Genomic DNA, 14,951 nt, shown 5'->3' with positions numbered 1-14,951 from the left:
TCTAGCAGATGTTTTGCATGTTTGATAGTCATGGCCTGAGTTATTCAGTGGTGTTGACAGAGGAATTAGTGCAATAACAAACAATAGCAGTGATGACGAGTCTCCTTGAAAAACTTCTATCTGGATATTAACCTCTCCCAATATATGATCTTTGACAAGCAACTGTGTTTTCCATTGGGCCACCAATCACAAAGCTTCTGATGTTTCTACTGACTCATGTTGTTCTTCTACTGTTATTATTAGCGGGGAATGTCGCAAGAACTGAAATCCATTTTTAAACTAGCTTTTTTCTCAATTCCACTTTTTATTGTGCTTTGCAAAGCAGCATGTAAGCTTTAAAATATTTCCACCAAGAACTTGGTTAGGAGAGAAGATTGAAAAACATCACAAATACACACAAGGAAGTAGAGGAATCTAGAAACTAAATTATGATTCATGTTATGGACGAGGCAGAGCACACAACTTATAAGGCATAGGAGGAGCTGTAAACCCAATTGCTGGTGTCAAGTCCAGATCTTCTTTTGATATTCCAGGGGGTGGCTGGAGAGTGAATCTCTGCAGGAGACTGGTAAAGAACAGAAAGAGCTCCATTTTGGCAAGGGTCTCACCTAAGCAGATTCTCCGACCTGTAACAATGAACAAAGACAGGGAAACTGGTTTCAGTGGTTCTTCAATAACAGTTCTTGCCATGAAATGGTGGCTCAGAGATGGCAAATCACATGCATGGAAATGAACTAATCCAAAATTCTACCATAGAGATTAATCATGTAGGAATAATGTAGTTTTTTTTAAAAAAATGAACCTCCAGTACATTTCTTCTACCCTGAATCCCTGAAAATAGCTTGAACATCTTATTATAGTTTTTGCCATTTTTAGAATGTTGAGTGGATTATTCTGGTGATTTCTTTACCAATTATGTTGCAAAAGGAAGAATCTGTTATTAAAACTCTCATTCACTATATACACATATGATGTAAGATGTTACCTGCAGAGAAGGGCATAAATGCATCTCTCTTCACAAATTTTCCTTCAGAGTCAAGAAAATGCTCAGGATAGAATTCATAAGGTTTCTCCCACTGGGATTCATCACGGAGCACAGACGTCAGCAAGGGAACGATGTGAGTGCCCTGCAGGTATTAATGAATTATTAAACAATTAGCACTCCTCTTTGGTTTACTCATTCATATGAAAACTTTAAAAGCCATTCCAAATTCATGAATTTCCCAATGTGTTGAGAATGGAACACCTTCCAAGTGAATTATTATGATCAGTTAAATATCTCTATGAATAGCTTTACAGAGACAGCACAACAGTGGACCTGCTAGCTAGGAGTCAGGTTTGACTGACAGAAAATTTCTTTGGAGGAAGAAGAAATTGGGAGATTATCACTGTGTGCTCTAGAAGAGCTGCTCCTCTCAAAAAAAAACTGCAGTAATTTAATTTATTGGGGGTGATTATGGGTTGAATCATGGACTTACAATAGTGAGGGGTCCTTGGTACTCCATGAGCTTGGTTTATTTTTTGCAGACAAGGTAACAAGGTAACATCATCAATGCTAGTAAGGAGTGCTGTTTGCTGTCAGTTTGCAGTATTGCTTTCAATACTATAGGTAGTCCTCAACTTATGACAATCAAGCCCAAAATTTCTGTTGCTAAGCAAGACAGTTGTTAAGTGTGTTTTGCCCCATTTTACGATCTTTCTTGCCACGGTTAAGTGACTCACTAGAGTTATTAAGTTAGTAACAATATTGTTAAGTGACTCTACCTACCTCACTGATTTTACTTATCAGGTCGCAAAAGATGGGTCCCTAACTTTGGGACATTGCAACAGTCAACAATACATGCCAGTTGCAAAGCAAAGTCTAAATACCGTGATCATGGGGCAGTCCTAAGTGTGGAAAAAGTCATTGCGTCAATTTTTTCCAGTTGTTGTTGTAACTTCAGTCCCTAAACCTAAACTTATAAGTCGAGGACTTGAAGGGAAACCAGTTTGCCTTAAGCAACTATTGGACAATAGGGAGTTTTCAATAAGTCCCAGATACAGCTTTTTTCAAACATTCTGCCAATTTCATTTCAGCACCTAAGGATTAAGGCTCAAAAGTTTCGGTCAATTGGCAGACTGCTAAATTTATCTGAAGCGGGTTTTCCGGGGCTGCCTTTAAAGATGCCTTCCCATATTTTCAAGGCGAAGCAGGATATGCTCCTGCTTCGCATACAGAGGTTAGGGGGACCCTTTGCCTCCCTTCTCCTCCAAGGTCGAATCATTTGATGGGGCTGGTGACGATAATCTCTGCGGAGACAGGGGGCAAACTCTGTGGCAGTCAGAGCTGTGCCCCAGACCAGGACACATGGCAGCCGCAGAAGTCCTTCAAGTAATGGTAGATCCCCGAGGAGGCGGACACTCCACTGGAGCCAGAGACGTTTATTGTGTTTGGCCTATTCAAGCTCAGCCGGTATGTGTCCAGACCGCCAGGCCCGGTCAAAGACCGGTTTACGGATACCATGAAGGCAGAAGCTGCCCTCGGGCCCAAAAGCCGCTCCAGGAGTTTCCGCACCACTGTTGCCGGGCTTCTTCCGCCTCTGGCTGCAAGTGAGCCATCGCTTCTCATTGCCACAAAGGCCGGGAATTAGCAGCGGCTGCGGCAGCCCAAAGCAAAAGCAACAGCAGATGTGACATATAAAGGGACCCCAACGGGAAGTTAGCAAAGCGGGGAAGTTCCAGGGAACGATCTCTCCCGAGCACATTGGCCAATGGCTGCCGCAGCTCCCTTGCAGGCCAATTGATTTCCTCGCCACACTTCTACGACAATCACGGGATCTGCTGCTGGGTGGGAAAATCCCAGCATCCTTTTTATTCATGCACGTTCTATACAATTCTCTTCTGTGAAATGTGATTCTGAAATGTGTTGTGAAAAAAAAATCAGGACTTTTTAAAAATGACGCGAGACACGGGACAAATTGTTCAAAAGCAGGACTGTCCAGCCAAAAGCGGGACATCTGGTCACCTTATACTTGGGGCACCAATGAGCCTTAATCCGCCACTGTTTGTACTTATAACTGCTATGAAGAATATTAGAAGCCACTTCTTTAACTCCGCCGCTCTTCTTGCACTTTTTGCTTTTTGTGTGATTTTCTTCTTTTCTTTTTACTTTCTCATTGTGTACCAGTTTGTATCAGCTTTACCTTCCTATTTAAAAGTTAAAAATTATACTGTGATTTAAATTTCATACATCTAAAAATGTTGAACACTGATAATTTGATATATCAAACATATCAAGGATGATCTGGTTGGAGATAATAATTAAGAGGAGATTCATAAACCATCACTGAATGAACAAAGCACTTATATGAGGCTAATCACCTTTGGAATGAAAAAGCCTTTGAAAGTTATATCCACTGTAGTTGCTCGTGCTACATTTGCTGGAAGAATATCAGCAAATCTTTGAGTTTCATGGATAACTGCATCAGTATAAGGCATCTTTGCTCGATGTTCAATCCTTGGCTGAGCAGACCCAATGATTCTTGAAATTTCTTCATAGACCTTACCTAGGAAAATAAAACAATTATAAGATGTTTATTAATATTTAATTTTGCATTAAACCCTAGGTACATTTAACTGTGAAAGATAAGTATCATGAAAAGTTCAAAAAATGTGATGCCATAAACCAAGATTTTTTTTAAAAAAAAATGGCCATGCTGCATATTATATTAGAATATAAGGGAAACATTTTTGCTTGAATTTGGTTAAAATTCTGTTGTGTATATATGCTGTTAATTTTGCCATTGCTGCATATTCTCCAAATTTAAAATCCAATATTGTCAGAATTGTTTCTTTCTTCAAGTGTTGGTCAAAGTTTATTTTTGCTGGTATGAGTATATTATGGTACTACAATGTTGTTGACACTTGAACAGGCCACCTCATGCTGTTCTCTAAGGTTCATGGGGATTGGGGAATGGCACAATTGTCCTTGTGGCCTAGCACCTCAGGATTTGCTGTGTGGCATTTACCTTCATATGGTGGGGTTTTTCTTCTTCTCTTGACAGGCTCCTATGGCCTAACCAGGGCAGCTTGAGTTCCATGAGTCCTTTATTCTTGAAGTAGCTCTTCTTCAGACTCCCCAAATCACACAAAAGCATGCCCTGTTCTCACATGATTTCAGAGGCTCTGGAGGCCATGCAAGAGCAGGTCCTTATTTTCACATGTCTCCACAGCCTCTAAAACTTCTGTAATAATGGGACATGCTTTGAATAATAGTTCTCAGGTGTTGGTAAACGTTGGTATGTCATCCAAAACATCATGGCATATCACCTTTGACATGTATTGTCATAGGTTCTCTCTCAATGGCCTAGCTAAATGAATGTTGCAGGTAACAAAGGATATAGACAAGGGGGGATTTCACCCCATTCAACACATTACTCCTTGTTTGACAACAATGGTCAGTCATGTAATTTTACTTTTGTAGATCACATGTTTCATTGCATTATACTTTAATTTAACAAAATATTTGAATATTGAAATCCAACCAAATGAAAAGTGCTTACTCTGAATGTCAGGATATTTCATCATTAGTATTATGGCCCAGCGTAATGTGGTTGAAGTCGTGTCCATCCCAGCAGTAAATAGGTTATTCACAACAGCAATTAGGTTTTCATTATGAAAATACCTTTCTGCTTTGTTTTTCTTCTCCTGCAATATATAAATAGTCTATCTAAGCATATTCGATATACTCGCATCAAATAAATAACAGAAAGCTGGAGAACACTGAACAATAGGAGCCAGAATTTTGGATTTCAGTCCCCACCTTTCTAAATCAATAAAAGGGATTGTGGGAATTGTAGTTCTAAACACCATAAAGTACTGAGTTCCCTATGATTTATGATTAAGAAATTCATAGAAATGGAAATAATTAGCATGAAATTCTATAAAAAGTCTTTTAGAAATTCATATTTTCATAAAATCATAGGATTGGGAAGGACCTTGAAGATCTTCTATTACAATCCCCAAGGAGGAATCTTCATTTTCTTCATTGTTTTTCCTGAAAATCTCAAGACTAGCTTACAAAGATGAATCAGTGAGTTTTTGCTTTAAGTCCAGTTATCTCAAAATAAATCAGAAAAGGGGACAAGCAACCAGCATCCACCTCATTTCTAAGAACTGGAAATACTAGAATGGCAAGGTTCCAACACTTCCCAGTCAATTGATAGAATAATTACTGATGCTGACACCCCCAGTAAGAGCTAAAGGAAGCATGTTTCATCAGAGAAGCCAAGGAAGACATCTCCTTCCTTCTTTTCCCTATGTTTTGAAGCCTCAGAAACTCAGTAAGTAAAGAAATGGAATACTTCCAGAGAGAGAAATATCTCTGGTAAGCATTTTTTTTTTTTGGGGGGGGGGGCTACTTCAAACATGAAAAACAAGCCAAATGTTCAACAATGTTTACAAAAGACTCCCCCCCTCCAATTGAGTTCCTACATGATCAAAAATCATTATTTCATAATTGCCCGGCATTGTATCTGTGCCTAAATAGGTCTTTCATTAACTAAGATCATTACAACTACTTCTGCTTTCAAAATATGTGTTGAAAAAAAGGCATGATTTGAGAGGTAATTATTTTTAAAACAGATATCATTTTCATTGTATCTCAATCAAGGTATAGCAACAGACAGCACAACTCATATGATTGTGCCAAATTTAAATATATTATTATTGTAGTAGTAGTAGTAGTGGCAGAGGTGGGTTCCTACTGGTTCACCCTGGTTTAGCTGAGTAGGTAGTAACTTGGCCTGCCACACCCCTGAACCAGTTCTCTTGGCAGCAACATCTTGCTTTTTGCTTCTGTGCATGCACAGAAGCATTTTTAGCACTGCGCATGTGCGCTGCGCACACATGTGCATGCGCAGTGCATCCCTCAGCGAACCAACAGTAGCAGCAGTCAGAACCCACCTCTGACAGGGATGGGTTGCTCCCGGTTCTAACCGGTTCAGCAGAAGGGGTTCCTGAAATTTACCATGTCTTTTAGAAACTGTTCCTGTGGTGGGACAGTACCGGAATGCCTGCCCCGGCCCTCTTGCTCACCCCCCACCTGTCTGGTTGCCACTTGCTCACACTCCCCCCACCTGTCCGCACCATGCTTGCCCCGGCCGCCATGCTCATTGATTGGCTGGCTCACCAATCACCCCGCCTGCCTCTAAGAACCCAATTAAAACTGCGGCATGAACGGCCCACTTACCTCTTTTCCTGTTTGGCTGTTGCATCATCACTTGCTGATCGGGTCCTCCTTCGCTTCATTTTGGCTTCCCTGCTGCTATTTCTGCCTCCCTCAGGTAAGCAACTAAGCGCAAGGGGCAGCGCGATGGTGACGGAGCCTATGGTTTGCAAGCCTGGGGCGTTCACAAAGAAATGCTTTCCTTCGCGGAAGCTGTGGGTGAGCATATACTGCATGGCTGAAAGGAAGTGTGGGGTGGGGGTGGGTGGCAGCAGCAGCTTACAGTACGACAGCCTGGGACCTTTGCAAAGGAACGCCTTCCTTCGCGAAAGCCGCACACTCGTGTACATCCCATGACCAAAAGGAGGTGGGGGATAGGCAGTGGCAAGGGGAAGCCAGCTGGTGCAGCCTGCCGCATCTCTGTGCTCTGGGTGAGTCTGGGGATCCTTTGGGGCCTTTGTTCCAGCAGATCCCTGAGCTCGCTTAGACCCCAGGCCCGCATTTTAAAAAAATGTTTTTTTTTTAAATTTATTGTTGATAGAATATTTTCTCAAATGGTCTTTTTAAATGTATTGTGTATAGAATATTTTTAAATGAGTTTTTTTAAATTTATTGTTGATAGAATATTTTTAAATGGTTATTTAAAAAATTAAAAAGACAATTTAAAAATATTCTATGAACAATAAATTAAAAATGCATTTAAAATATTATCTCAACAATACATTAAAAAACCATTTAAAAATATTCTATACACAATTCATTTAAAAGTATTGTGTATAGTATATTTTTAAATGAGTTTTTTAAATTTATTGTTGATAGAATATTTTTTAAATGGTCTTTTTAAAATTTAAAAAGACCATTTAAAAATTATATCAACAATAAATTAAAAATACATTTAAAATATTCTATCAACAATACATTAAAAAAACATTTAAAAATATTCTATACACAATACATGTAAAAGTATTGCTCAGAAAAAAATTAAAGGAACATTTTCAATCAAAAGCACACCTTATTTGTAGAGAGAACAGTAAACAACAGGAGCAGGATGCTTTAACCAAATCCATAGATAAGTTAACTGACAAACATTTATCCAGTACTTGCAAAATATTTTTTACTGTTTACGATCTGGCACAAAGATGCAATCCATTCTCAGACATCGAAATGCACTAACTACAGTTGGCGTAGACGTGGGAGTTGGCTTGCATTCATGGAGATCCGCGATGAAAATAGTTGAATTCATTGCAAACGAAATTAAAACCACTGTGTTTTCAGGATTATTGCAAAGAATCTAAAGGTGTGCCTAATAATTGATGAAGCCTCAATGCTTTCAATGAAAGCAGTTGTGATAGTTTTTGTTAGAGTTGAGGATCCAGAATGACCAGCAACCATTTTCATTGAGCTGTTGGAATTAGAGAAACAAGATGCGGAGACCATATGTTCTGCAGAGATGTGAAGCTTGCATAAAGTTGGGTTTACCACCGAATATTTGCAAAAGAATTTAATAGCTTTCTGCTCCGATGATGCCAACATTATGCTTGGGAGAAAATCTGGAGTCAGCAGCAGAATAGCTCAAGACTTCCCAAACATCATAATCTGGCACTGTTTGAACCACCACCTCCAACTTGTGCTGGATGATGCAATAAAAGAAATAAAACAACTCAACCACTTCAAGATCTTCCTTGATAAAATACGCACCACTTTCCAGAAATCCTTCAAGAGCCAGAATGACCTTTTCCAAATCTCTGAACAATTGGGCATTGAAATTGTGAAGATTGGCAGAGTTTTGGGACCAAGATGTGCTGCCTGTAGTTTAAGGGCAACCATAGCTGTGTGGCGTGCTTATCCAATGCTACATCAGTTTTTTTTCTGGGCAATGAAAGATTCCCAGGCATGGCTTCCTCTTTTGAAAATCTATTTTTTTTTAAGGATTTGGCCCTCATGATTGATATTCTAAATATAGATTTCTCTTTTGTCAAATGCCCTGCAGGGGAGAAACACAGATATCATCAAGGCTGGAAAATTAGTATTGCAAACAATTAAAGCATTTGAAGTGCTTAAACAGGGGAAGGGCACCTATGAAAAAAACATTGATGCAATGCTAACTACACAAGCCTTCAAAAACATAAAATTAGCTCCAAATCAATGATTTGTTGCCCTTCCTCATGAAAACCTTCTGCCAAGCATCATCACCAATTTGAAGAAAAGGCTGATGGATTGTGACCATCTAAAAGCAGGTAGCCAATTGCCAGCCACAAACAAGTTACACTTTTATCACATATTTGGAGCCAGATTACTGGATTATTGAAGATGTAGTTGTTCAATGGTCAGAAGGAGAGGCAGCATTGGTTGAATTTGGTGAAATTTTTAATTACAAAATTAATTTGAATGACTACAGAAATTTTTGGGAAAATGTGCTCAAAAATCCAAACAAGTACAAAATTGCTGATGGTATCAGAAAAGCTAGAGATATTGTCAGCACAATTACTGTTAATTCAGCAGAGGCGGAAAGAGGGTTCTCAAAAATGAACCTCATATGTTCAGAACAGAGAACCAGGGGTGGGTTTCAAAAATTGTTCGAACCACCTCCGTGGGCGTGGCCTCCTTTGGGGAGTGGCTTGCCGCCCATGTGACCGGATGGGAGTGGCTTGCCACCCATGTGACCGGATGGGAGTGGCTTGCCGCCCATGTGACCGGATGGGAGTGGCTTGCCGCCCATGTGACCGGATGGGAGTGGCTTGCCGCCCATGTGACCGGATGGGAGTGGCTTGCCGCCCATGTGACCGGATGGGAGTGGCTTGCCGCCCATGTGACCGGATGGGAGTGGCTTGCCACCCATGTGACCGGATGGGAGTGGCTTGCCGCCCATGTGACCGGATGGGAGTGTCCAAGACGATGTCACTGAATTCTTTCCCCCAACTACAATATGATTAAAATAAGTACAAAAACAATAAAAGAGCTACTTACAGATGGAAGATGCCTGTTCTTGCTAGTCTTCAGAATCACGGACTCCAATGAATGGGCTGCACAAAGAAGAGACACAGAAAGCAAGACTTTAATTGCATGGACTGCATTGGGATGAAACCAGCACACAAAATAATAGAAAAGGAAAATTACTCTCCTTTTTTGCGTCTTCTGCACCACCACCTCACCATCTTCCTCCAAAAACCTGCACAAAGGACAGACACAGAAAGAAACGCCTTAATTGCATGCACTGCATTGGGATGAAACCAGCACACAAAATAATAGAAAAGGAAAATTACTCTCCTTTTTTGCGTCTTCTGCACCACCACCTCACCATCTTGCTCCAAATACCTGCACAAAGGACAGACACAGAAAGAAACGCCTTAATTGCTGGCACTTCACTATCTCAAGGAGGAAGACAAGACAGAGCACACCACACCCAGCAATAAAGACAGGTACTTACAGGGGAAGCATCTCTGGCTTGCAGCTAGTGGTGCTGGTGCAGCTGGTGGTGCTGGTGCAGCTGGTGGTGCTGGTGCGGCTGGCGGTGCTGGTGCAGCTAGTGGTGCTGGTGCAGCTGGTGGTGCTGGTGCAGCTGGTGGTGCTGGCGGTGCTGGTGCAGCTGGCGGTGCTGGTGACTGCTTTGGATCAGCTGATTCATCAACTCTTGGCTTTTTGCAGAAGAAAGCGGTCAAACTCTGTTGCCTCTTCTTCATTGTGCTAAGTAGATCTAACTGCTGCCAAAGAAATAAAACAATATTGGACTCAATTGTGGTTGTAAGTTGAGGACTCTGTAGGTAACAAGAAGGGACCTCTGCTTTCAACCAACAATGTACAGTCTTTTCAGGAAGGATGAGAAACAGGAAAGATATAAACAAACAGGAAAGATATAGTCTTTCATCCAAGAAGATAGTTCAAGAATGAATGTCATATTCCCAGAGCAATACAGATTTCCTTTTTCTGAAATTTAGTTCTCAGTTCCAAAAGACAGGAATATATGAATGCATATGAAATTATGAATTAGTACTTAGGTCGGTCCAAGAAGCTATTCAGAAGTTAGTGGTTAGAAGAGCAATCGTAAAGGTAGATTACGTGGGATGTGTTTGCACAACAGTGGAAAAACAGAGATATGTAAATGAATAAATATTACAATGTGCAGGAATAAATAAATTGACAATTAAAATCAAGAAGGCTTTGAATACTTTTTCACGTGGGATTGGTTTTAGCTATTGCCAACTAACGGAAACAGGAATTAGAAAGCCAAAATATGAAAGAAAAGACCAATTATGTAAAGAAAGGTCCCTAAAATGTATAAGGAAATATTACTAGATCATTATTAATGCGTAGATAACTGCGGGACATTACACACACACACACACACAAACTATGATGGAAAACACAAAAAAATAAGAACAACCCCCCCCCCCCCAAGACTGCGAATGAAACCAGGTTTTTTTTCCCTAAGCCTAAGGACAGGAAAGACAAAGCCACTGGAATAAAAACCATCAAGGCATTGCGGGCAATTTTAAAGGACAGGCATTCACAGAACCATCAACCACCTCAGAATTACCTAAACAATGAGGGTGAAACACACTAAATCTGATTTTCTAGGATACATACACTTAGCGACCATTTTCACACTTAGCGACCATTTTCACACTTAGTGACCGTTGCAGCATTCTCATGGCCACGCGATCAAAATTTTGATGCTTGGCAACAGATTCGTATTTATGCTGTTTTCAGTGTCCTGGGGTCCTGTAATTGCCTTTTGTGACCTTTTGACAAAGTCAAATGGGGAAACCAGATTCACTTACTTATGTTAGTAATTTGTCAGCTGCAGTTATTCACTTAAGAACTGTGGCCAGAAAGGTGGTATAGTGACCAAAGTTACAATGGCATTGAAAACAGTGACTGATGACCATGTTTCACACTTAGCGACCATTTTCACACTTAGCGACCGTTGCAGCATTCTCATGGCCACGCGATCAAAATTTTGATGCTTGGCAACAGATTCGTATTTATGCTGTTTTCAGTGTCCTGGGGTCCTGTAATTGCCTTTTGTGACCTTTTGACAAAGTCAAATGGGGAAACCAGATTCACTTACTTATGTTAGTAACTTGTCAGCTGCAGTTATTCACTTAAGAACTGTGGCCAGAAAGGTGGTATAGTGACCAAAGTTACAATGGCATTGAAAACAGTGACTGATGACCATGTTTCACACTTAGCGACCATTTTCACACTTAGCGACCGTTGCAGCATTCTCATGGCCACGCGATCAAAATTTTGATGCTTGGCAACAGATTCGTATTTATGCTGGTTTCAGTGTCCTGGGGTCCTGTAATTGCCTTTTGTGACCTTTTGACAAAGTCAAATGGGGAAACCAGATTCACTTACTTATGTTAGTAACTTGTCAGCTGCAGTTATTCACTTAAGAACTGTGGCCAGAAAGGTGGTATAGTGACCAAAGTTACAATGGCATTGAAAACAGTGACTGATGACCATGTTTCACACTTAGCGACCATTTTCACACTTAGCGACCGTTGCAGCATTCTCATGGCCACGCGATCAAAATTTTGATGTTAGATCCCAAGGTTTCAGTAAAACTATTCAATCATAATTAGTTTCATGCATTAGGATTATTTCAAAGCACAAGCAATAATTCATATTTCATTTCAAACTATGCCAACACACAATAACATAAATGAAACCATTACTAATATTCCACACACAATAGGTTACAATAAAACTATTATAAAAAATTCAATGCACAATACATTTCAAAGTATTGAGTGAAGAATACTTTAAAAAGGTTTATTTTAATTTATTTTGGATAGAATCTTTTTTTAAATCGTCTAAAAAATTCTATGCATTAAATAAAATATTTTAAAATACATTAAAATAATAATTAAATAAAACCGGGCCACTTACCAGCAGCAGGCAGAATCAGCAGCACTCCGATGCGATGGATGGATCCTCATCGCGATGGCAGGCAGCAGGAACAGGTAAGAAACCTGACTGGAGGGACAAGGCTAGGTAAAGTCACTTAGGTTGCCTGGCATGCTTAGCAAGCCAGGCGAGGGTAGAGGGGAGGTGGGGGGCTTGCTTCCCTAGCGAAAACTAGACGGTCGCAGCCACGGCCACGCATAGTACGCGAGGCCGCGGCTTTTGCAGGGGAAGGCCTGGAGGACTTCCCTTTCGCAAGCGAGGCCGCGGCGGCGCCGGCGCTGCCCGCACCACACGGAGGCAGCCACGCGTAGTACGCGAGGCCGCGGCTTTTGCAGGGGAAGGCCTGGAGGACTTCCCTTTCGCAAGCGAGGCCGCGGCGGCGCCGGCGCCGCCCGCACCACACGGAGGCGGCCACGCGTAGTACGCGAGGCCGCGGCTTTTGCAGGGGAAGGCCTGGAGGACTTCCCTTTCGCAAGCGAGGCCGCGGCAGCGCCGGCGCCGCCCGCACCACACGGAGGCGGCCACGCGTAGTACGCGAGGCCGCGGCTTTTGCAGGGAAAGGCCTGGAGGACTTCCCTTTCGCGAGCGAGGCCGTGGCGGCGCCGGCGCCGCCCGCACCACACAGAGGCGGCCACGCGTAGTACGCGAGGCCGCGGCTTTTGCAGGGGAAGGCCTGGAGGACTTCCCTTTCGCAAGCGAGGCCGCGGCGGCGCCGGCGCTGCCCGCACCACACGGAGGCAGCCACGCGTAGTACGCGAGGCTGCGGCTTTTGCAGGGGAAGGCCTGGAGGACTTCCCTTCCGCAAGCGAGGCCGCGGCGGCGCCGGCGCCACCCGCACCACACGGAGGCGGCCACGCGTAGTACGCGAGGCCGCGGCTTTTGCAGGGGAAGGCCTGGAGGACTTCCCTTTCGCAAGCGAGGCCGCGGCGGCGCCGGCGCCGCCCGCACCACACGGAGGCGGCCACGCGTAGTACGCGAGGCCGCGGCTTTTGCAGGGAAAGGCCTGGAGGACTTCCCTTTCGCAAGCGAGGCCGCGGCGGCGCCGGCGCCGCCCGCACCACACGGAGGCGGCCACGCGTAGTACGCGAGGCCGCGGCTTTTGCAGGGGAAGGCCTGGAGGACTTCCCTTTCGCAAGCGAGGCCGCGGCGGCGCCGGCGCCGCCCGCACCACACGGAGGCGGCCACGCGTAGTACGCGAGGCCGCGGCTTTCGCAAGGGAAGGCCTGGAGGACTTCCCTTTTGCAAGCGAGGCCGCCGCGGCGCCGCCGCCGCCCGCACCACACGGAGGCGGCCACGCGGCCTACCCGAGGCCGCGGCTTTCGAAAGTGAGGCCGCCCCCCCCCCAACGACCAGAAGACGGCCATGCGTAGTACGCGACGCCGCGGCTTTCACGAGGGAAGGCCTGGAGGACTTCCCTCGCGAAAGCTAGGCGGCTACCGGCGCCCCCCCACCCGAAAGCGGCCACGTGGCCTACTCGAGGCCGCGGCTTTCGCAAGCGAGGCCGCCGCCGCCGCCACCCGGAGGCGGCCACGCGGCCTACGCGACGCCGCGGCTTTCACGAGGGAAGGCCTGGAGGACTTCCCTCGTGAAAGCTAGGCGGCTACCGGCGGCCCCCCCACCCGAAAGCGGCCACGTGGCCTACTCGAGGCCGCGGCTTTCGCAAGCAAGGCCGCCGCCCCCACCACCCGGAGGCAGCCACGTGGCCTACGCGACACCGCGGCTTTCACGAGGGAAGGCCTGGAGGCCTTCCCTGGCGAAACCTAGGCCGCTACCGCTGCCACCCCTATCCCCCCCAGCTTCCTACCGCCGCTACCACCGCTGCCGTCGCCACCGCCCACCCGAAGTCCCGCCGCTAGCGTCCCGAGTCTTGCCGCCAGGGCTTGGTTGCTTACCTGTGGGGAAAGCAGCAAGCTCCTGGAAGGCGAAGGGAAGGCGTGAAGCGCGAAACGAGGCGTCTCGGCAACAAACAAACCCTTTGGAAAAGACTCTTTGAGAGAAAGATTCTTTTCAAAAGAGGAATGTTAGCCGTTGGCGCCACACTTTTAAACGAAGCCAGCCCGCTCACTGATTGGCTGGACTCCAGCCAAACAGTGAACGGCAGGCTGCGCTTAGTCCAGACGGGCGGGGGAGCGCGCGACAGGGCCCAGGACCGGTACCGGCGTTCCCGGAAGTTCCTTACTTCCGGGTTCACCGACGAACCGGATCGTGCGATCCGGTGCGAACCGGTAGGAACCCAGCCCTGCAGAGAACCCACCTAATTGTTCCAAATGTAAGTAATCTGATGATGATAAGTGTTGTTGGCATGCCTGTTGAGAGATGGGACCCAATTCCTGCAGTGAAAAAGTGGCTCAGAGCGCACCATCACATGGCTGACAATCCATGAGTAAAGAGCAAGAAAGGTGCAACTGAAGAGTCTGGAAGCCTAAGAACAATATGGAAATACCTTCAACCAAAAAACCAGTAACACAAGTAAGTACTTGAGTGTATCTCTTTCATTGTGTTATGTAAGGTGTTTCATTATGTAAGGTGTAAGTGCATACAATTAAAGTTTTCCTTTCTGTGTCTCTTCTTTGTGCAGGTTATTGGAGCAAGGTGGTGACGTGGTGGTGCAGAAGACCACCAAGGCGATCATCTTCCCTCTGTAAGTAGCAGTTTTATTTCTTTGTGTGCTGGTTACATCCTTAATGTAGTAGTGCATGCAATTAAAGTCTTCCTTTCTGTGTCTCTTCTTTGTGCAGGTTATTGGAGGAAGGTGGTGAGGTGGTGGTGCAGAAGACTGCCAAGGCAATTATCTTCCTTCTGTAAATAGCAGTTTTATTGCTTTGTGTGCTGGTTG

The 14,951-nt window shown here is 44.5% G+C and overlaps 1 protein-coding gene and 1 long non-coding RNA gene across 7 annotated transcripts in view; both read right to left on the bottom strand.

The window, feature by feature from the left end:
* Nucleotides 1-291: 291 nt before the first annotated feature.
* LOC116505553 (cytochrome P450 2K4-like) overlaps nt 292-14,951 on the bottom strand; it is a 30,278-nt gene continuing 15,618 nt past the window's right edge. For all 6 annotated transcript variants that reach the window (XM_032212841.1, XM_032212840.1, XM_032212844.1 and 3 more), the window contains 4 exons: nt 4,542-4,686; nt 3,361-3,545; nt 986-1,127; nt 292-626 (listed from right to left, as the gene is read on the bottom strand). In XM_032212841.1, the coding sequence (XP_032068732.1) occupies nt 439-626; nt 986-1,127; nt 3,361-3,545; nt 4,542-4,686 (660 nt within the window). In that variant the 3' untranslated portion in view covers nt 292-438. The remainder of the gene's footprint in view (nt 627-985; nt 1,128-3,360; nt 3,546-4,541; nt 4,687-14,951) is intronic.
* On the bottom strand, nt 8,130-9,212 carry LOC116505556. Its single transcript, XR_004254959.1, has 2 exons — nt 9,173-9,212; nt 8,130-8,189 (listed from the first exon to the last, which is right to left on the bottom strand). It is a non-coding gene; the product is annotated as an uncharacterized LOC116505556 (long non-coding RNA).

Source organism: Thamnophis elegans, chromosome 3 (assembly GCF_009769535.1).
Source record: "Thamnophis elegans isolate rThaEle1 chromosome 3, rThaEle1.pri, whole genome shotgun sequence".
Taxonomy (NCBI): Eukaryota; Metazoa; Chordata; class Lepidosauria; order Squamata; family Colubridae; genus Thamnophis; species Thamnophis elegans.
Note: the sequence above shows the minus strand (reverse complement) of the source record. Positions and strands in the feature narration are given on the sequence as shown.